Source organism: Rhamphochromis sp. 'chilingali', assembly GCF_963969265.1.
Source record: "Rhamphochromis sp. 'chilingali' genome assembly, chromosome: 1".
Classification (NCBI taxonomy): Eukaryota; Metazoa; Chordata; class Actinopteri; order Cichliformes; family Cichlidae; genus Rhamphochromis; species Rhamphochromis sp. 'chilingali'.
The window spans coordinates 48,655,218-48,679,335 of NC_137929.1; the positions used below are offsets into that span (position 1 = coordinate 48,655,218).

A 24,118-nucleotide genomic window follows, 5' to 3' on the forward strand; every position below is an offset into this window, starting at 1 on the left:
ACGCTCAGATTTATAATTATACGGTTCTTGGAGTGAGTGCATACACTCATGAAGTTTAGTAACTTCAGGTCACTGCAACAAGCCCAGGTACAGTTTACCGCCGGATGGGTGCAGGACCTTGAAATGCACCGTGTAGAACGAAAGACCATCGTACGAACAAAGGTAAGTTTACCAGTCTCACAAATCGTCTTCATAAATACACATTCGTTAACCGTTTATTAATATAACCTTTGAGCTCAACAGTAATTAATTAGTAGTGGAAATAATTTCTGGTTCATTACAGAAATGTAGCAGTGACAATAATATTGTATGTTGTAATCGTACTGGGCAATTAGTGATACAAACTGGGCCTCTGCGCATTTTATATATTCACATCCATTCATTTGGTGAGAAATCTGATGACACCATACCAGTTTGTTTAGATGTGTGAAAACAGATGATCAACACTTTTCTCTTGGCTGCCAGATCTCATATACATATAAATATGTTTCTCTCTCAGACTTGAATGAGCATGCCCAGCCATACAGAGGGGTCTCCTGAAGGCTGCAGTGGGAGTCTGCCAGGCCAGGACTGTGTGGGACCGCCCCGAGTACAACAGCTCAGCACATCATTGTGGTAAAGAACAGAGTTTTTGCATGTGTTGTTCAGCACTGCAGACATTTATGAAACTGTGTAATAATCTGGGATGTTGTGGTATCTGCAGTTTGTTTTTCTCTCCTTTTCTGAGCTCAGGTTGGGTTCTGCTCACTCTGGGGCGGAGTCAGTTTCCAGCGCTGGTCAATGGACACCTGCACTCCAAGTGGTAATCAAGCCACTGCGTCTCAGTTGTTTTTTTTTAGCTCCTCTGTATTAACCCTGTTTTCCCCTTGTTTCCAGTGCACCAGTCTCTTTACCTGGTTTCTCCAGCGCTCGTGCCTGGATGCTCACCACCTCCATTCTCTCTCTGTTACATGGCACCTCTGTATCCAGCATCCTTTAGCAGATCTACTAGGAGGCTGATCCCAACGTGATTAACGTAGGTGAAGCTTTGGGAATATCTGGAAGTTTATTTTTCCCCTTTCGGTGAAAACTGGACATTTCTTTAAAAATAAAAAAAAGAGAATAAATGGGAAACATTATCTTAATGTTCCAAAGAAACTATCATAAAATAATTTGCTGTGTGTGATTAACCCAGATCCAGGAGACTGAATTCATTGGGTGAGATATTCTGTGTCAAACTGGTCTTGTTATGGTTGTTGTTTCTTACAAACAGAGGAGTCATACCAACACCATTTATATCAATAAGAATTTATTTGCAAATGTATAACAAACAGTACAAGTGCATTATTCCTTTATAGTACTATTCCTGCACCCTATGTTTCCACAGGACACACATTAATGAATTTCACATGTAAAAATACAGCTTTTCACATTAACTAGTAAATACTTGCTTCAGTTGTTTGTCTCAAATTTAACTTGGCACCCACCCACGTTGTGTGGCTAATAGTCATTGCTTCAAGGTGCTGAACTTCACTGGCATTCAAAGGTCTCTGGCTGCTACAAAGCTAGTTTTCTCTTTCTTAAAGTGGGCATGAAACACTACACATAAAAAGGCAAATTTACATTGTGGATCCCTGCTGTCAAAAACTGACAAAGATGAATTTAGGAAATAAGTGTTTAAAGCTATGAAATGGAAAGTCCAGTTGTTAGCTGTGATGTTCAGGTTTGTAAAGCACTTTATAAATGCGGACTGTGTGGAGGAGAGTCTGAGTGACTCAAACAACACTCTAGCTTTTCCTCGCCAAGCCAATAACATCAACAATGTACACAACGACACATTTGTGCCCTTTCACAACTATTTATAGTGTGTAATCTTTATCAGCTGTAGTCGGTCTTTCCTGAGTAACGCGATCGTAAAATATAATTATGTAGTTACAGGGTGAGTCTGGCATATTTCTGACATAAAACACAATTACACGCATTAACTTTGAACCTTTGATGCTAACAGCTAACTCACCAGGATAATACATTCAACTGTCGAATACCCGTTGTTGTGTTGTCAGTAAAAATAAAAAACTCCACACAACATCTCACTGGCACCACTGTCATTTGTACTCAGTCTTAAAACTGCAGATATGTTTACTCACTTTTCCTAAAATGAACCAAACATGTAGCAAAGTTTTCCTGCTACACGTGTCGGATCTGCCTGCTTTAAAGTAGAAACGGAAGGAGTGCAGAAGGAAAATGAAAGCACCTGTGGTGCTGAATAGCTTATTTTGTATTTAATTTACCACTTTACGACAATAATGATAATAATAATTATGATGATAGTTAAGCTTTACCCCCATGATAATTAAAACTCTAATCCAAAGTAATGCAACAATAATTTAACTGTCGCTCTCCCACACCCACAGTGGATTGGAGTGTGTTAGTTTGTGACTGAGAACTTTAAAACTCACTGTGTTTCTGTACATCACTGTTGCATAGTGTTAGTGTGATAGACGGCTGTGGTTCTCATAAATCCCACACAGCTTTCCTGGACTGTCAGGATCTCCACAAGTATTATTGTGCAGCAGATTTGCTGCTCGAATGACACGCAGAACAAACAAAACATACTCGTCACAAATGCGTGCTCAATCATCCAGGTAAGGAAATCCTAAAAAGTTGATATTGTTTATCTGGTGGTAACGTTTTCAGAGACTGAAGAAGTTATTTGGATCAGTAACAAAAAGTTTCTCCCTTTAAAAACGCTACATTCATATGAACAGAATCAAGTTTTTGGGATACTTGTCACAAACTTCGACGTAGTCTTAATCTGTTAAATTAAAGAAAAGCACAGAGAGGCAGGAGAACTAAAACTCCCTGACTAAGAATCAAGCAGGTCCTTCCTGAGCTCTCCCACTGTGGACTTAAAATAAATTTCTCTGGCTGAGGAGGATCAGCAGCTGCTAGAAAAATAACAAACAAAAATTTGTTTTAACTTGAACCTGATGTTGGTTTCGATTTACACTAGTGGTGCAATGGATCAAAAATCTCACGGTTCGGATCGGCTCACGGTTTTAAGTCATGGATCGGATCAATTTTCTGATCAGCAAAAAAAGAAAAAAGACAAAAGTTTAACATTTACTTATTGAAGTATTTTTTGCCTGTTAAAAACATTCAACTCAAGTCTCATTCCACGCAATTATAAAAAAAATAAATTATGGTTCAATATAGGGCAGCTTTGTATCTACCACTCAATTCAATTCAATTTTATTTATAAAGCACCAAATCACAACAACAGTCGCCTTAAGGCGCTTTATATTGTAAGGTAGACCCTACAATAATACATACCGCTCATTATATCGCACTCCACTGTAATGAGCTGCCACGGTCACGTAGCTTTCCGTTGCCCTGGAGGTCCACCCATTTGTAGTAGTTAGGGCAACAGAAGATGCCTGGGACAGTTCAGCCATAACTTAAATCTTTTCCTGCTCATACATGCTTGGAACAATCTTGCCACTAAAGTGGACGCGAAGGGGATATCATAGCGTGGCTCAAGCACATTCATCATAGTTTAAACCTCTTGTTTTGCACACCTCCCGTCTGCAGCTAAACACCCCAGTAGCTTTTGTAATAGCTTTAGCCCGGTTGGATTAGGCAGCAAAGGGCTCCTTAAATACCGCAAACTCCTCTGCTCCGCTACTTGGACCACTAGCGCTGGCCATAACTATCGCTTGACAGACCGACCACGCGCACCATACACATACTTTTTTTTTCTTTTTCGAATCTTCGGATCACGTGCGTGCCGAACCGTGGAGTGGGATTGGGACGGATTACGGATCAACCGTGATCCGTTGCACCACTAATTTACACTATATCATATTTCATTTTGAAAAATCAAAGTCATAACAAAGAAAGCAGTTATCAGCTGCAAAACTCATTGATGTTCAACTACACAAACTGCAGCACAGCTATAAAAAAGGGGAAGTCTCCTAACTTTAGAGACACAGAGTGAAGAAAAACCCGCAGAGAAGCAGCAACACTCTGATCCTGCCTTGACTTGTTGCTTTTGATGCCTCTGGTTTTCTCTCAGGTTTAGTACTGACCTTTAGCCCTGCAGAGACACCAAATAAATCTCAGTCATTTACAAAAACAACAATAAAGAAATCAGAATAAGTTTTAGAAAAAGATTTCCAGTTATCCATGAAAGCTGTTTCACTCAAAATTTAAAAAAAAAAAGATACTGAATAAACTCACCAGTGACGCTGAGTTGACATTCCTGGAGGTTGTTTCCATAATCTGTCTCCACTTCACATCTGTACCGACCCGAGTCATCAGTCCTGAGTTTGGACAGTTGAAGTCTGATTTGTCCTTCTCTGAGGGCGTCTTTGTCACTCTGGACTCGTCCTGAAAACTTTTCATCCTGAGACTCTGACACCTCAACACCTTCATGAACCTGATACAGGACTGAATCTTTATGAGCATTTATCAGGTAACAGATGATGAAAATGTAGATCCAGGATCTGTCAGGTTTGGTGGTGAACGTCCACTCCAGTGTGATGTTGTGGTTGTCCTCTGCCTGATAGCAGGTCTGTGTCACATTGACTACAAATGATCCTGTTGAGGAGACAGAGAGGGAAAGAGAGGAGCAGACACACTGAGAACTGGAACAAATCTGTTGTTGAGCTTTATTTGGAGTTCATAAAGTGAAGCTGTAAACGAACCAGAGACACATGAGGTGAGGATGATGAGCAGCAGGATCCTGCAGGTCATCTTCTCCCTGTGAGAGGAGACAGAGGTGAAGACTCATCAACACATGAGGTCAAAGGTCAGTCAGTACAGCTAGAAGAAGGAAAATCTAGTCTGACTTCATTCACTCATTACAACATGTGATCCTCTTTATGATCCTGATTATTACACTGACTGACCAAAACTACATGAACTACAACATCTGCAATTAAAGCAACCAGAAGAAAAACCTGCACTTTGATTTACTCTGAAAATATTTCACATTTTAAAGTACAGGCAGCAAGTTGAAAGTGAAAGTTGTCCCGGCAAAGTCTAATCTTAAAAGTAGAAATGTTGTCCACTTGTCTTTACCTTAAAAATGTAAATAAAGCTGGATTGAATGGACTGTTGTCTGTCTCCTCAATCCAAACTGGCAGCTGGTTCTATTAATAATAAAATTACGGTTTCATAAGCTATTGTGATTTAGGGTTTTTTTTATTTGTTTTTGTTTTGTTTTTTGCCAGGCGTCAACTATAGTGTGAAAAATGAACAGAGAGTGGCGTTAAGTGCAGTGTTAATATGAAGGCTTGAGTTGAGCGTTTTCACCATTGTCATTCAGAACAGAGGAGAAGCGTCTGTCTGTGAATTCTTCGCTTCTTTAACTCAAAGTGTTTCAGGAAGTATGAGCATTTATAACCCGAACTGACAGACAAATAGAAGCACGTGGTGTTTCTTCCGGATTTGAACATGCATGTACTTTTCCCCTCACGGCGCTAAACTGAGCTGAGTTGAAAGTACCCTGCAGGCACACTTCCAGGATCTCCCAGTGTCTGTAGACTTTGCACAGCTCTGTGAAATGCATCATCATTATTATTATATTAATATTATAATGATGTTCTTTTTCTAAAGCACGAGACAAAAAGCATATTTTACTCAATATAAAAATGGCCAACACGTTCTCACTCCCAAATTGACGCTACGCTTTCGCGTTCCCCAGGAACGCCGCGGGACGTGACAAATCGTCGGGATGTTACGCTCCGGGAGTGAGAACGGGCAACACCCGATGGCCGGCAGCGCAAGGCTCGTAAACAGGTCGCTGATGTAATAACTGAACCGTCCTTCCTTCTTTTTCTTCCCCACCAATTCATCACACACACATCTAAAAAACACGACGAACAAAATGATTTCACGAAGGTGACTCGAGTTATTATACATTTCAGAGAAGCTGGATTTAAACTGAACTTTAAACGTTTTTAATTTCATTCATTTTTTTAAGCTAAATTCGCAGTTTAGAGGATGCCGGTGGACTGCAGATTGTCACTATTTGACGTGTAAACTATGCCCCGCTGCTTTTTAAGGGAGGTGTTTTTTCTGAACACAAATACGCAATAACAACAACAGCGACGTGTCACATTACCTTCTAGCACATGTTAAAGGGTGAAGAGAGGAAAGATGTCCTGGGTGTCCGGGTAGCAGAGGTCTTAGAGGCAGATCCGCCCTCAGATCAGCCAATCATCAAACGTTTTTTTTTTTTTTTTTCCAGATTTTAAAACTTTACCGGATGGTCTCACGCTAGACCGAACAGCAGTACTTGTCTAAAAGGCTGAATACTATAAACTATCTAAACATGCTTCATTCATGGAGTTACTCTTTAAATTAAATTATACTGATATGAGACAGTGAAGGTAACTGCTTTTAGAGGTTGTAGTTATCTTACATCACATTAGCTACCTGCATATGTGTCGCAGTCGTTTCTTCATGAGGGACCCCCCCCACCACATCCATTCCAGTACTAACTCCAGCTAAGTTACAAACACGACCTTCTTTGGTCATTGAAGATTGAGCACACCAAAATAAAATGATCCTGATTGCGCTGTTAACAGTTCATTTTGAAGCTGTTCATTTACAGACAGCTGAAAAGTAAAACTCTGATGATTATCCAGCATTTTATCCCTCTGACTTCTGATGTTTTTCCAAGAGTGTGTCATTACAATGAGGTAAGCGAGTGCGACGTTTGTGACAACAGCTGTGTGCAGATCAAAAATGGATAATATATCGAGTGCGGGAGAGAGTATGACCGTGCAGCGTTTAAGGCGAGGAAGTACTGACCTTACTTTAAGTTTGATTCCATAAAAAGTGACAAAAACATTAGTGTCTGCTGTACAGTGCATGGGAAGAAAACTTCTTTTTACAGCGAAAAAAAACCCTAAACTTCAGAGCAAGCACCCACGGAATGGGAAATTCACAGAGAAATGAATAAAGTTAAAAGATTCAAACTAATAAAATAAGTTTTAAAAAGAGGCTTTTTTTTCCATTTGGTTACATTTTATATGATGGATTAGGCAGAAATTAGAATTGGGCTGAAAGATCGATCGCTTTATCGCCTATTCAGGCTGTAAATCATGTTTTTAAAAAGTTACTAAGTAACTAATTACTTTTGAAAATAAGCAATCAGTAAAGTAACGGGATTACTTTTTGGGGGAAGTAATCAGTAATGATTACTTTTTTCAAGTAACTTGACCAACACTGGTGGGCACAGCAGAATGTTGTGCCCATAGTGTGGGCAGTATGAATAGAAAGGGTTTTTTTAAATGTTGTTTTTGTCTTACATTCAGGGGAGAGATTTTAGAGAATTATGTGTGGTAACCATGTGAGACAAAATGGGACAACTCTCCATTCAATAGGCTTTTTTCGTTAAATAACTTGCATTTTTAATATCATGTTTTTTCTTGCTTGAAAATCAAACCTTCCCTTTTAGTAAACATGCAGGTTTTTTTCTCCCCTGATTGATACATCACCCCTCCCTTCCTCCTCTGTCAACTCTTGTCTGGTGCAATCATTCAGTGAGTTGTAACCAGCAGCCTTTTCCTCGTTTAAGTCTTTCACACTGCCACAGAGAGTCACTTTGTTTTTCAGTCGATCATTAAATTATTAATTTGTAGTGATGGGTAGATGAAGCCTCGTGAAGCGTTTCAGCACATTCCCCAAACTGTATTTATACTGTGTCGACACAGTGTTGTTTTGCTCCATACTGACACCTGCTGGACCTTAAATATCATTGCAGGCAACTTACTTGAGACTCATAACAGACACTGATTCAATGACCTAGTCATACTTGTATACACTGTATACCCCATCCGGGAGGGGGCTCAGAGTAGAGCAGCTGCTGCTCCACATCGAAAGGAGCCAGCTGAGGTGGTTCGGGCATCTGACAAGGATGCCCCCTGGGCGCCTCCTGGGTGAGGTGTTCCAGGCATGTCCCACCGGGAGGAGGCCCCGGGGAAGACCCAGGACACGCTGGAGAGATTATATCTCTCGGCTGGCCTGGGAACGCCTTGGTATTCCCCCGGATAAGCTGGAGGAAGTGGCTGGGGAGAGGGAGGTTTGGGCCTCTTTGCTTAGGCTGCTGCCCCCGCGACCCGGCCCCGGACAAAGCGGATGAAGATGGATGGATGGATGGTATTGTACTTTCCATGGAATCATTTTATATCTTTGACATTTCAAATATTGTAGACATCTTTAAAATGTATTGTGAATGACATTAAGTGGAAATTAAAATGAAAGTATTGTGAATGTAATATTACCCATTTAAATGTAACTGACTCAGAGTTTATACAGTTTTTACACTGTTTTTGCATTCAGTCTATTGCGTTTTTTGACACCATTTCCCCAGCTTTGGAAAACACACGACACAGGGCACAGACGAAGCTGGGGTACACAAAAACTGTAAAGCCAGGTGGAAAAGGTTCGGATAAGATGTCTTCCTATTCCCCCAGTACGTTAAAGGATCCTCTGATCTTGGAATGTTTCTCTCAGTCTCTCACTGGACCTCAATGATGGAGTCTGCTGTTGCATTGTTGGTTTATCTGTCAGCTTCTTCATTGTGCCGCTGCCACAGGTTTTCTGAAATAATAACATATGCATGGCCGTTTTAGTTTTTGTCGTCTACTCAAAATTTGTACACATTAGCATCAAAATAAATGTACAAATAATCTGATAATAGTGAACTTAGCTGGAACAGGTGACTGCTCTGATGAAGGTCCAGGCTGTGGCTCAGCTGTTGTGCGGGCAATTACTGCAGCACACTCCACTCGTTCGAGTTCCTCCGCATGTTTTTTGGCTATCAATACCTTGATGGTGTGAAGATGAAACAAAGTTAAACCAGTATGCAGTACTTAACATCAGCTACCTGATGAAACATTGTCTATACAAACCTTTCTGGTTGGCAAAACATATGATGGATCAAGGACCTGAACCAGCTCCCTGAACCCCTCACTCTCCACAATACTAAGGGGTTGGCAGTCCTTTATAATAAAATTCAGGACTGCCTGGTCAATCTTCCTAGACGCTTGAGTTCAAAATAATAAAACGCATATTAATAAAAAGATGATAATGCTGCTCAATATCTATATAGGCCTACCAGTGTTCATTCTCAGTGTGTTTGTCTCCTCATTTTCATGTTTGGCACTGTAATGCCTAAACATTGAGGAGGTGCTTTTGTTTGTGTAAGAAAGCTCCACAGAACAGATGCGACATTTAACCTGCATAAAATGAAATAAATAATTTACACTGCAAGTCACATTGCTGTTTTTCCTATTGTGATAGATTACACTGAAACAAAGACAGACAAACCGTTACCTTATTTGCAGTTAAAAGATCGAAAGAAACTTTTCTTTTTCTTTCGGGATCCATTTTGTTATGGAGAGAAATGTATTTTTTTTTTTATCTTTGTGAGAATAATTTTGTTTTTGTTTGTTTTTTTTGGTGGCGACTCATTCCGTTGACAGATGCGCATGCGGTACCTTTTAAACTCTGGCTGTGTCCCAATCCAGCGACCGCACACTTCGAGTACGCATTTTGAGACCTATTACGTCACAGCGACGCGACGACGGCTGTCCCAATTCGAAGTGCACTTCAAATGCGTACTCCAAATGCGCCGTCGATTTCCCCAAATATCAAGCGTGGTCCGGTGCACGCTTCGTGGTCCCATATATCCCACAATTCATAGCGCGGCGGTGGGTGTGGATAATTTTGCCGCAAAAATACGGCAGTAGGGAGCAGCCGAAGAGTGAACTGTCAAAAGTAAGTACTGAGTGATGTCACTTATTTATGTGTGAATGTTGAATAATGAAGAACATTAAAACATTACTGTTGGCCACATGTCAGCAAAGTTATGTGACATTAGTGATGTTTGTACTAACTTGGTTTTAAAGCCTTTACTGTAAAATATACGCTGTTCAATAGTTGACTTTAATCTTACAGAGAATGTGATGATTTTATGGATAATTAAAGTCAGTCATATATCCACAAACACAACAAGCTGAAAGTCAGTGATGCTGCTCGGTTTGCAGTCCTGAATATCACGGCACCAGCAGGATCCACTGCACTGTTAATGTTAGCTATGTTACATTGCTGCCTCTGCTCGGTGGTGTCGAGCCAAACGGACTTTAACGTGTGTTTGAACGAGCTGATGGTTCACTCGTTAAGCTGAAAGAAAGATGCTTTAATCACAGCAGTCACACATGTGTCCACTGTACCATCTGGGAACTCTTCTTGTTTAGCACTCGTAATAACACAAACACTAAATCCTCCTGTTTGTAGCAGTGTATACACCTGAGACTGTCACCTGTCTGTCTGTCCTGCACTCTCTCTCTTTTTCTTTCTCTCTGATTGTGTAATAAAAGTATGAACATGTATTTATAAGTTACACTTGTGTTTGAATCCTGCAGCTTATCACACATTTGATTTCCATGTGTGACAACTGCAAGTGTCCAGAGTGAGGACAGACTGAGGGACCCACTGCTGCACATCATCTGTGAGGCTTTGCACCCCTGATGATCCACCAGGACAAACTCAGCAGTGTGTGAGGAAGAGGAGGAGGAAGAGCCAGCAGCAGCTGACAGATGGAGAGAATAGACAGACTGTTCCCTGTTTGTGAAGGACTGCTAGAAAAGTTTAAAATAACTAATTGTCTGTCCTGAATCAGTCTTATTAGGTAATGTTCAAATAATTGTATCATTCCAGTGTTTTCAGTGTGGGAGAAAGTACTCAGGGCCTTCAGGTTACACACTATGAAAGGCAGCAACAAGTTTAACATTCAGAAACCTAAAGTATGTATCAGCAGCAGAATGGAGCTAAAAATAAATGTTTGTTTCAGTTCTATGAAGCTTTGAGTATTTTGGATTAGTAGCACTGCTGTGTTTGTTGCATCATATTGCTGTAATTGTTTATATGCTTTATATATTCTGAGGTAAGTTGATCTATAGTGTTACATCATATTTTATAAGGATGTTATGTGTTTGTATACTTTCTGCCCAGTTTGACCCATTAAGCAGAAGTCAACCTGTTTAAGGCTCTGATATCTATTCTGTATGACTTAAAGCAGTTATGACATGGTCTGATTTTCTCACCCAATAAAGGAATATTTCATATATCAGTCTACTCTTCATTCTATCAGAAACCGTTATCACAGCTCGTACATTTGCTTTTTACACATATATGTAAGCATTGAGCCAAATGTAATCTAATGCCAACATATTAAACGAACAATATTTGTCTCATACATAATACATCTATATATACACTGTCAAAGGTACTTGTCTTTGAGTGAAGATTTAAGGTGATAGGAAATATAAATAACTGCAACTTGAATCTTTGACACAGAGTCCAAGCTCACTGCTGTAATATATCCTGTAATATCATAATAATCTGACAATAAATATAATATTGGCCATATTATATTCACATTACCAAAGTGAGATGATTTTAGTCTCATGACCAACATTAACTAATTGTTATTTACTAACTAATCTTGAAATGACTGTTCAGTACAGAAATAAAGGCCAGCAATCATGTTTTACAGTCCCGTGGTCTCAGCCTCAGATACTCAACTAATCAAAGTGATGTCATGACAAAATGAACGAACAAAAAACATTTTTTTCTCCTTCATTTATGTCAAACAATGCTGTAGTATCATGGTTGCTAGGCAACCTGAGCAGCGCGACGAAGGCTAGACCGTCCCATTTCACAAGCCTCGCACTTCCGCACTTCTCGCACCGTACATAGTACCCGTACTGCGCGTACTCCGAAGCGTGCGGTCGCTGGATTGGGATACAGCCACAGTTTGGCAACGAGCGATACAGCAGCTGTGCCGATCACCTGACTTTTTTCTTAAAAAGACACAGCACAGATACAAATTTCGCTAAGAGTATAGGTTTTTTTGTTTTGTTTTGTTTTTGTTTTTTTTGATACAGCTTGTAAACTCACTGTCTGACCCATACTCCGGAACGGTAGGAGGCGGTAATGCTCCTTTACGTTGGTTGCCAACCGCCGTTAAACACAAAGAAGAAGAAGAAGAAGAAGAAGAAGACAAATTTCGCTCTGTGAGCTTGATACGTGCATCAGTGTTGCTGGACCCATCACTATTAAGTTACACGAAGTGGACAGCTCGCTGCGGTCTCTCCTTTAAACCGGTGAGTATCTAAAAGCTGATTTGACTCTTTGTGTCTTCATGTTCAGTCCTTTAAAACGTATTTAATGTCAACATGTAAACATGTCAACTGCATTTCGTTGCCCTGTACCTGTACCTGTGCATGTGCAATGACAATAAAGTTGAATTCTATTCTATTCTATTCTAAAACTCGGCAGGATTTAAGTTTGGACTACCTAATGAAGACGAAGCGCATTAATTGATTTAAGTATTATTAAACCAGTGTTAATGTTTTGGCTTTGCTTCTTCGTCGGTTTTTGTTTGGAACGATCACAGCTGTGAAGTTTGTGGACATTTAAAGTGCGCATTGAGGAAACAGAAGAGCAGTTCACGTCTTAAACCATTCAAATGAATAAATAAAAGCTATATTTTTTGTTTGAACTACTGTGCTGCCGTTTGCTGCGAATATTTATTTAGCTCTCAGAGGTAAATCTGTACCAACTCTGAGCCGTGAAATATGCTTTTATCGTTGCATTACTCCACTTCCTCCTTCCTTGTTTTTGTCACGAGTTCTAAATCTGCTACTTCCTGGTTGAAAAAAATATTTTTTCAGTGAATCGTTTTTAGTTGATTCTTAGAAACTAAAAGCTGCTCCCCAACAAAGATCAAAGTTTGTGTTTAAATTGTTTTCGTCTGTTGCCCTGTGTTCCAGGTTAACTGTTTTTTGTTTGTTTTTGTTTTTTTTACTGGTTTTTACACTAACGTTTTTAAGTTAAGGTTGCGCAACAACAAGGTCCAGCAGCTCTGCTGGTTGTAGCAGAAACAGAAACAAAATAAAACCTGACGCAGTTGAAGTTTTTTTAAACATCATCTGAAAGCGCCGTGTCGTTAGAGTCGCGATTTTCAATATTTTGTTGTTACTGTAGGTGAATTAAAGACAGACTGTTAAATGGAAACTGTCCGAAACATGACCGGTGTAATGCTTTAATAATAGTTGCTTCTGGGAGGTTGTTAAGCCTGAGATTGAAAGAAATTTTGGTTTTTTGTTCTACAAGTGAAATTAAGCGCTTAGTTGAGTAACAGACTCTGTGAACCTGACCTACTCACTGACAGGTTTCCTCCAGCAAACTCCTCCTCCTGATGAACCTGACGAAATAACAGAATCGTGTAAAAGGAAAAAAAACCCGCATTACTCTCATAAACGTATATTATAAATACGATTATATTTCATAAGAAGAACCTTTTATCCAGATCCATCCATCTATTTTTATTGTCTATTATTATGACAAAGTGGAGAACCAAAGATAAACATCATGGTCCACACTTGCAAACATTCATGTTTCTCAGTCCACTAGATTAAAACGAGGCTCTGCTCTTTATTTGGCAAATCCATGTATCGGAAGGGCAGAAAACAGAAAACAGCCTGCGTTGATTAAACAACAAGTTTGTAAACTTCATCGTGGACTGTGGGGGAACATTTAACAGATTAATTCTTGGATACGTCAACACCATGAATCGAAATTTAGTGGAAGTGAAGAACCAAAAAAAAAAAAACACATGCTTGTCATTTTTCTTTTCTAGGTTCCAGGCCCTTGATTGTGATGCACTCAGGAAGTTCACCAGGAAAACTTCATCGTCACATGTTTGCTCACTTTCATGGAGAGGAGCTCCTGGCTCCTGGAAGCTGAGCAGAATGAAGGGGTAGGAACGTCATTCAAAACTGAGCTTACAAGAGTTAGAAAAGTTGACTTAGGTAATATTAGACAAGGCACTGCACACTGATGTCAACAGGTGCTTTAAATCTATAGGCTTGAAGTGTGTAGTAGTAGTAGTAGTAATAATAATAACAATAATAATTCTGAAAATTAAAAAAGCTGTATAAAGAAAAATGAATGCAATAATTTGCTTATCTCATAAACTCACATTTAATTCACAATAGAAAATAGAAAAAAATATTAACTGTTTAAACTAAGAAAAACACCATTTTAAGAATAAGGTTAAACAGTTCCAGAATAAGGTTTCTCAGTGTAAAATTGTGAAGACCTAAATGTTATCAAATACATAATACTCTACAGTACATGATATTATCGAAAGATTTTGATCATCTGGAGAAATCTCTGTGGGCAAGGGACAAAAATGAAAACCAGCATTGAATGCCCTTAATGTTCTGGTCCTCACTGCGTTAAAAAATGCAATAAAATGCAATAAAAAAAGTCTTCCTGCCTGCCATTGAGACCTTTTATGACATTTCCAATTCATTGTATTCCATTTTATGTACATTTACTTTTTATGTCTTACTTTTATTCTCCTAGTTAAAAAAAAAAAAAAAAAATCTAAAACTTTGTCCTCACCTTTTTTCTTTTTTTTTCCTCACAGGAAAATTATCATCTCGATATTTCTGTCTTTATGTGAGTTTTCACATTGACACATTGAGAGGTTTTTATTTAAATAAAGCTACAATCCTGACCTTCCTCTGTCTCCTCTTCAGGTATAGTTGCTCGAACTCAGAGTGTCTATGAGGCCAAGGAGGGCAGCAACATCACCATCAGACTGGACCGTCAGCTCCAAGCTGACGTGTCTCTAGCTCACTTGATGTGTGTTTTCCTCTCAGATAATGGAAATACTTTGTTTAAAATGATCAGAGGAGTGGAGGACTCTGAGTCTCAGCATGAGCAGTTTGCAGGACGGGTTCAGATCGATAGAGACGCCCTGAGAGGAGGAAGAGTCGTACTTTGTGTGTCCAGAGTCACAGCTGAAGACTCTGGAAACTACCGCTGTGATCTGGCTGCTGATTATAATAAGGTGCTGAGGAGGTGGGAGCATGAGGTCTCTGGTAAGTCAACAGAACCCCAGATGCAAACCTGTTGTGCCTTTGTTTTTGTTACTGCTGTAAGATGACCTGGATGAGAATCTAACACCTAACTAATCTGCTTCTACAGAAAATTTCATCTTGAATGTGACTCGCCTTCATTCAGTGAGCAGTGATGGCTTCCACACAACACCAGAACCAAGTGAAGGTAGTGTTACGAGTTCAAAATATTGGGGATGGACACCAGGGGCCTGTGCTTCGTACCGCGCTAAGTGAGTTAGCTGGATTAGATTGTTGACGATTTCGCGTGATCCTGGATCGTTCGGTTCCCCGAAGCCCATCCGGGACTTGCTGTCATAGCAACAGAGCCGTAAGCGTAAACCTGCTGGGGAGCAGGTTTACTTTATGTAAACAGGATTAGATCGCGGCCACGCAGGTATGTCCGCTTCATTCATACGAAAGCAACAGCGATATTCCACCACTGTTTCACCATAAATAAATAACATCACTGTAACCAAAGATAATGCAGCACTTGATCCATTTATTGATTTCACACAGATACATACAGGTCATTCCCTAAAAAAGGGAAATGTACTATTAACATTCTATTACATGTATGTGATTATTACAGATGTAATTCATATTTCAGAGTAGTAATTGTAAATTACTTCGTGTAATCAAGATGAGAGACCACGGCTATAAAAGCGAAGGTGGATTTGGGAAGTCTGTCGCAGCCATGTCCTGTCCGTTTACGCGAGCAACCCATTGCGGAAGGTGCAAGATTGATAAGGAGAGTCCTCAGAATTCAGCGTATATTGCGGGACAGACAGGATCCTTTAGCTCAGCGCGACAGTGTGCTCATAGAGAGATATCGATTTTCCCGTGAGGGTATTATTCACTTAACCAACTTGTTGACAAGGGGGTGCAGGACCACCACCTGTCTTTTTTTTTTGCTCTGCCCTTTTCTTGGTTGCTGTTATGAACAAACAAACAGATTATTCCAGGGTCTCTTTCCAAGAGACGACAAGCAATATAAGTGATAAATATTACCATTCTGTAGAATATTCTTATATTTCACTTTTACTTGTTCCCATGTTCTAGTGGGTCCTGTTGTGGCTCTAATGTGAAAGGGGATATAATATAACATAATATAATATAATGTAATATAATATGGTGTGATATGATAAATCTACCCTACCGCCTACTGGTGTTGGCCAGAGGGGCCGATGGCGCGATATGGCAGCCTCGCTTCTGTCAGTCTGCCCCAGGGCAGCTGTGGCTACAACCGTAGCTGCCTCCACCAGTGTGTGAATGTGAGAGTGAATGAATAGTGGCATTGTAAAGCGCTTTGGGTGCCTTGAAAAGCGCTATATAAATCCACTCCATTATTATTGTTATTATTGAATTACTTACGAGTTTGATTTGTCAGCAACTTTCTGCCAGCCCTCTCTCCTTGCTTTTGCAGCCTTTGCAGTGTTCCCTTGCGTTCTGATTAAACTCTGAAACTCCTGAAATCCCTCATTCAAGAGTTCTTGCTCTGCTGCCGAAAAATACCGAGCGCGCTCCTTCGACATTTTCGCCGACCAATCAAAGGGTTGCCGATCAATGTTTCTACTATCGATGCGTAGCCCCTGTTGGGCCACCCAGTGATCTCACATTACTTCATCCAGCTATACTAATCGTCAACAACAGGTGTGTTCGGGGAACCGGATTAGCGAGCTCAGAGTTAGCGCGATGATTTGGTCTTGGATGTTTCATTTGATCTTGGATGTAGTAAGCGACGTACGAAGCACAGGGCCCAGAGGAAAAACCCACAATAACAACACTGGTCCGGTCGGGTTGAGTCAAACGATGATTTAATGATCACACACGTGGGAGATGGACACTGTATGCAGACAGTCTCAGATCTCGTCTCAAAAAACACATCACCATAGTTTTATGAAATCAGGGTATTAGAACGCCCCTGCATGCGTAGTGACAGGTGTAATACAATCAATGTTGACAATTTTATTTAACACAAAGAATAACATTGTCTCCTTCCCGAGGGCAGACGCTGACTGCCCCCGTCTCCTAGAACCGTCTGTACCCTGCTAAGACACAACATGGCAGCTACAAGGACTCTTTCATTTGTTAAGACCATCAGTGTGTATTGCTCTAAATCAAGTATATAATATTAAATGAATATTGCTGGATCAGCTACTTCTACTTAAAACATATTAAAACATGACTAAGCACAAAATCACCAAGAATAACATCTTATAAGTGCTGTGTAAGCGCGTGCGGCCTTCCAAGCTCAAAGCCTTTGCCCTCCATAGATCAGCCAGACTCGCGCTGGCTGTAGCTTTTAACCTTTAATTACCTTGAGCACAACTCTAGAATAAGCAACGAACTGCAATATGTATGGAATGATCATGGTTACATCTACAATGAAAAATCATGTTATTATTCTGGTACCTGTAAGAAAAGATCAAACTAAAGTTATAACAATCACTGTAATGCAAAGAATAATGTAAGGTCAAAAACTTCAATTTATGTTTAATGCAAAGCTGGTTATATACTTCTAATGAACTAATAATGCCATCTTAAAATAATGAATGATAATGAGAAAAACATCCCCTCCTTATTCTACAGTAGGACACACCGAGCTGCTACTATGGTTATTAAAGGTTTTAAAGGTGTTCACTCATTAATTAACAAAGTGCTTTGTAATGAAACTTTTCTTTTAAAACAAAGTCTCTCTAGAACAAATCTAACCACTTGGTAGCCAGTCTGAAATGCTGCCAGGCATTTATTTGTGCACTTATTTAGAAGCGTTGACAACGATAACACTGCTCCTTTTTTTGCCATGGCTTTTTCTTTTTTTTTTTTCTTTTTTTTTTTTTTTACAAGTTTATTATTTATTCAGTACCTAAAAATACTGACTGGCTGGTGCTGCAGAAAAAGAGGGGAGAAAATGGAGGGTTTAAAGGAAAGTAGAAACAAAATCTACTGTATGTATTTTAAATGGTCACATAAGAGTATCTGATTCCAGATGAACAGAATCAACTTTCTGTAATTGCCTTCCCTGAATGACTGAGCATGACAAGGTTAAATCAAACATAAATAGTTGCTTCACCTGACATCAGATATAAACTGATGTTTTGTTTTTTTTCTTTTCTTAAAGGAGCAAGAAGTCCTGAGGAGAAACGCAGAGCTCATGACTGGAACAATGTTAAAACTGTTTTAGGAGCTCTAAATGTTGGAGCTCTAATACTTGGTGGCTTAGTGTTAGTGATAGAAGAGGCTAACAGACATCTGCAAGCAATACTGTGAAAGTTTTTTTTTTTTTTTTTTTTTTTTTTTCTCTGTGTAGTTGAATTTTAATCGAACAATTTTTATGCTCTGATTTATGTTTTGATGTATTTCGTTTTGCACTTATAAAGACAAAAGCCTAGATCTTTATATTCAAAGATTCATTCGAAGTTACATTTGATCCAAATGCACATTTCTCAGCATCATTATGGCTCCAGGTAGATCCCCTTCGTGGTCTCCTGGAAATAATAACCACAGCTTTTCAGCCGTTCTCAGTATCAGCTTCAACTATGAGCATGGGTTATGAAAGAAAAATCACTGAACATGCACTTTTACTCTTTTTAACATGACCTTAGACATTTTAAGTGGGTTTTCTGTCTCTTCAGAGAACTCACTCTCAGCAAATAATGTGAAACATGCAGCATTTCAGCTCAAAATTGACAATGACTCATTTTCATGTTCTCACAGTAATGTTACAGTAACACACTTCATTTCTATTAAAAATGTAAGTGGCAAGACATAAAACCATTGATGTAATTGTTTGGTCTTTATAAATCACATCTGACTTAAACAAAGATAAAAACAATAAATGTAATAACTGCACTCTTCAGTTTGACAGACGTGTTTCAGTCTTGGATAAAAGCTGCAAAAGTCTCATGTATGTAACGTTAAATATCTGAATTAAGCACTTTTTAAATCTAATACTTGCAATAATTTCTAATAACATAAGCTTCACCTTTAAACACCTTTTTTCAGTTTCATGTAAAAAAGAAAAAAATAACAGTGTTTATGGGTTTTTGGTGTTATTTCTGTTTAGGTTTTTTTTTTTTTTTTATTGGTTTTATAAACGCACTACCCAAGTTTTTGGATATTATTTTGTATTTGTATAAATATTTTTTTTAAACAATATTAAAACATATGTTGGTATTTTAACAAAGTGTGTGTGTGTGTGTGTGTGTGTGTGTGTGTGTGTGTGTGTGTGTGTGTGTGTGTGTGTGTGTGTGTGTGTGTGTGTGTGTGTGTGTGTGTGTGTGTGTGTGTGTGTGTGTGTGTGTGTGTGTGTGTGTCTATATCGAGAGATCTATATCTGGTAGTAATGTGTTTTGGTGACATTTGTTATCAAGAACATTGCTGTCTGATTTTCTTTGTTTTATATTTTTTTTCTTCATTTGTTGTAATAAAATTTTCTTCATTTGTTGTAATAAATTGATTGATAAATCAATAAAAAAATGTTTCTATTTGCTCTTGATCTGGAGAAGACTGCATTTAAAACAAAAGCAAAAGTGAAGCATGAGGTACAGACATTAGATTCGTGAAGTTAAGGGGCTCTGCTTCAGAAATACACACGTGAGATCAGGGGCCCGTTCTTCGTACGTCGCTTACTACATCCAAGATCAAATGACACATCCAAGATCAAATCATCGCGCTAACTCTGAGCTCGCTATTCCGGTTCCCCGAACACACCTGTTGTTGACGATTAGTATAGCTGGATGAAGTAATGTGAGATCACTGGGTGGCCCAACAGGGGCTACGCATCGATAGTAGAAACATTGATCGGCAACCCTTTGATTGGTCGGCGAAAATGTCGAAGGAGCGCGCTCGGTATTTTTCGGCAGCAGAGCAAGAACTCTTGAGTGAGGGATTTCAGGAGTTTCAGAGTTTAATTAAAACGCAAGGGAACACTGCAAAGGCTGCAAAAGCAAGGAGAGAGGGCTGGCAGAAAGTTGCTGACAAATCAAACTCGTAAGTAATTTAATAATAACAATAATAATGGAGTGGATCTATATAGCGCTCTTCAAGGCACCCAAAGCGTTTTACAATGCCACTATTCAGTCACTCTCACATTCACACACTGGTAGCTGTCACAGCTGCCCTGAGACAGAAGCCAGGCTGCCATATCGCGCCATCGGCCCCTCTGGCCAACACCAGTAGGTGGTAGGGTAGATTTATCATATCACACTATATTATCCAATATTATATTACATTATATTATATTACATTATGTTATATTATATCCCCTTTCACATTAGCGCCACAACAGGACCCACTAGAACATGGGAACAAGTAAAAGGGAAATATAAGAATATTCTACAGAATGGTAATATTTATCACTTATATTGCTTTTCGTCTCTTGGAAAGAGACCCTGGAATAATCTGTTTGTTTGTTTATAACAGCAACCAAGAAAAGGGGCAGCGCAAAAAAAGACAGGTGGTGGTCCTGCACCCCCTCGTCAACAAGTTGGTTAAGTGAATAATACCCTCACGGGAAAATCGATATCTCTCTATGAGCACACTGTCGCGCTGAGCTAAAGGATCCTGTCTGTCCCGCAATATACGCTGGATTCTGAGGACTCTCCTTATCAATCTTGCACCTTCCGCAATGGGTGGCTCGCGTATACGGACAGGACATGGCTGCAACAGGCTTCCCAAATCCACGTTCGCTTTTATAGCCGTGGTCTCTCATCTTGATTACACGAAGTAAATTGCAATTACTACTCTGAAATCTGAATTACATCTGTAATAATCACATACATGTAATAGAATGTTAATAGTACATTTCCCTTTTTTAGGAAATGACCTGTATGTATCTGTGTGACATCAATAAAAGGATCAAGTGCTGCATTATCTTTAGTTACATTGATGTTATTTATTTATGGTACAACAGTGGTAAAATATCGCTGTTGCTTTCGTATACATGAAGCGGAAATACCTGAGTGGCCGCGATCTAATCCTGTTTACATAAAGTAAACCTGCTCCCGAGCAGGTTTACGCTTACGGCTCTGTTGCTATGACAGCAAGTCCCGGATGGGCTTCGAAGAACCGAACGATCCAGGATCACGCGAAATCGTCAACAGTCAAATCCGGCTAACTTACTTAGCGAGGTACGAAGAACGGGCCCCAGGTCATAACTGTGAGGAAAGAGCTGAGAGGAGCTCTAACATCTCTAATACAAGTTCATCTGCTTGTCTGTGTGTTCATTTGACAGACTGTTAAGCTCTTTGTAATAAATCAGACCAAACTGCTGATACATAAACAGAGAAACAAAAGAAAAAGATGGGACCGTGAAGTGAGTTGGATTGTTTACACTATAATACACAAAAATAACTGAAAGTTTTCTGGTTTTTTTGATGTGTTTAAACGTGATTTTTATACAGATAAATGATTAAAAAGATCAACTCCATAATTGTTTTGTTATAGAAACGGCCTGTCAGTACTGATAGGAATTTATATCTAGATAAACTTTCAGAGAGATTCATCAGGTCAACAAAATTTAAAGATGCTGTCCATTAAACACCTGGGCCCTGTTTCAGGAAGCCGGTTTGGAAAACTCAGAGTGGAAAAACGACACTCACGGTTGAGTAACCCCGAACTGTCCAACTCGGAATATTCGGTTTCAGAAAGGCTGATAACAATTAGTTCAGTCAACGCGGAGTTGCTTTAACCCCAAGTGAAGCGCGCGGACGAGGATACATAAAGCCCTGATAAGCGGAGCACAGATTAAGCGAGTCACCATGGAGACGGAGGGAAAGAAGGCGCGGTCAATGTATTTCACAGCGCTTGAGGCCGAAATTCTGATGGCAGCATATGCCGATAACATGCAAATTCCACGGAAAAAAGTAACACAGCCACAGCTGCAAAAGAAAGGGAGCATGCATGGCAAAACATAGCCGACAGAGTCAATGCGTGAGTGTTAATTTAAACATTGATCTAGGGATTTCCACCCATTTAACACGTTATTTTATCATATGTTATTTTATTTGTTATTTTATACATTTTATTTTGTGATGTGATGTGAGCGCAGGTGCAACCCAACAGGCCCCAAACGTGCCTGGCAGCAAGTAAAAATGAAATATAAAAATATAGTCCAAACAGGTAAGGTGTAATTGTATTATGAGCCATAGTGCTTGGTCTGTTTGTCCCATGTAAATCAATTGCAGTTAGAGGCTACATTAATTTTCTTTCTGTAAGCACTTGTTGAAATTATCTGAGCACATTACAAGTACATATTTGCTTACTCTGTATGCTCAAATGTGACCCGTTATAGCCAACAGAAAAAAAGCGGAGGCCCGAAAAACAGGTGGGGGTCCTCCACCACCACCACTCACAGAGGCTGAGCAGTTGGCCCTCAGCCAAAACAGTGGGCGCCCTGTGGCCGAAGGCATCTCTGCGGGGACATCCTCTGAGTCAATAACCCCGCAAGACACAAGTGCCTACATAGGGGGTAAATTCAAAATAATACATGATGTGCATACATCCTTTCTTCACAGTCACCTTTGCAGTGCTACTCATTCATTTGATAAACTCTTTACCATAATGAATTATTTTGTAGTGAAGTTATTTTCCTACTGATTTTGCCTTCCCTCAGTCTTGGTTGTCTTTGAGAGCATAATGACAATGAAGTGTAAGGTGATTGGTATGTTTGTTAATTGCCATTTGGTCCCTTGTAATTTATAAGTGACCAGTATAAACCTCATATTCTATCAGTTGATGGTGGTGGTGTACTGCATCTGGTGCAGCCTCCTGTTGAGCCAGACCAACATGCAGTTGTGAGTAATACTCCACAGATTATATGAGTTTACAGTAGAACAGCAATGTTGTTTATTTCTTTACTACAGGAAAATAATGAAGAAACATTGACAGCTGTTACAGAGGAGGAAGCAACAGAGACACTTTATGAGGTTTACATCTTTTAATACTTTGTGTACAGGAAATACAGGCGACCAATAAAGCCAGTTGAACAAAAAATCTGTTTATTCGTCTTTCAACATGTTGAGGTGATGGGTCAAAGGAAATGATTGTGACATATGGTGTCTCTGACTGCGCTTCCATCTTGTATGTCCGTGGGAGGGTCGGGATGTTCATGGTTTGGATCACTGCTGATGTTTGGTTCAGAAGGACAGTGTTCTCCTCTAATTGTGGCAATGTTGTGAAGAATCACACATGCCACAATAATGTCACATGCCCTTTCTGGGGTGACCCTGAGTCTTTGCAGGCACTGGAACCGGGCCTTAAGCATTCCGATAGTCATTTCAATTCTGGCTCTTGTCCTGCAATTAGCCAGATTATATCGCTGCTGTGGGCCCGGTTCAGGTTCAGGGTAAGGGGTAAGCAAATAGGGTAAACATGGATACCCCCTATCACCAAGCAAGTAGCCAGTGAACTCTCCTAAGACAGAAGGATGCACTTCAGTTCAAATGTCCCTGAAGCAATTGGTCTTTATATATTTTAAAGTATTCTCAACTCACCATGTCCAAACTTTGTGCTCAGTGTACATTCACGGAATATTTGTGAGTCATGGACAGAGCCTGGCCACTTGGCTTCCACATTTGTGATAATGTTGGCAGCATCACATATGATCTTCACAGTGCAGAGAACACAAATTAGCATCCATTACTATGATGAAATAATTTGTTAGTTTGAAATGCTACAGGGAACTATGTACCTGTACATTAATGCTGTGGAAAGACTTCCTGTTCACATAGTCTCCTTCATTTACTGAAGGAGCAATGATTGGAATGTGAGTGCCATCTGTACAGCCAATCACGCCTGGGAACCCTGAAAATAAATGTAAAATTTAAGTAGTAGTCCAAGTATCACCACATCATACATTAAGTTTTGGTCATCCTGATACCTGCAATTTTGTGGCATCCCTCTTTGATAAATCTTGTGGGTCTGTGACCGGGGAACACCACAAACCAGTACAGGAGACGTTTCAGTGCAACTGTAACATTCCTGACTGCCCGACAGACGGTAGCCTTGGAAACGTGCTCAGCGTCACCAATATTATACAGAAAGCTCCCGTTTGCAAAAAACCGAAGTGCAATACAAATAATATGTAATGAACTGAGAGCATGTCCGCGATGTGTCACATGCGTAATATATGGCCTGAGGATGTTATC

At 39.7% G+C, this 24,118-nt stretch overlaps 2 protein-coding genes across 2 annotated transcripts; one reads left to right on the forward strand and one right to left on the reverse strand.

Annotated features, from left to right (window-relative positions):
- Nucleotides 1-3,959: 3,959 nt before the first annotated feature.
- On the reverse strand, nucleotides 3,960-11,967 carry LOC308408393 (uncharacterized protein; the record flags this gene model as incomplete). Its single annotated transcript, XM_080900597.1, has 5 exons — nucleotides 3,960-4,075; nucleotides 4,219-4,578; nucleotides 4,686-4,741; nucleotides 11,729-11,858; nucleotides 11,964-11,967. The coding sequence occupies 5 exons, from the start codon at nucleotides 11,965-11,967 to the stop codon at nucleotides 3,960-3,962; spliced, it is 666 nt and encodes a 221-aa protein (XP_080756723.1).
- LOC308401537 (uncharacterized protein) lies at nucleotides 11,767-19,400 on the forward strand. Its single transcript, XM_080889807.1, has 6 exons — nucleotides 11,767-12,161; nucleotides 13,700-13,819; nucleotides 14,495-14,526; nucleotides 14,607-14,951; nucleotides 15,058-15,135; nucleotides 18,091-19,400. The coding sequence occupies exons 2-6, from the start codon at nucleotides 13,812-13,814 to the stop codon at nucleotides 18,237-18,239; spliced, it is 612 nt and encodes a 203-aa protein (XP_080745933.1). The 5' UTR covers nucleotides 11,767-12,161; nucleotides 13,700-13,811; the 3' UTR covers nucleotides 18,240-19,400.
- Nucleotides 19,401-24,118: the final 4,718 nt, after the last annotated feature.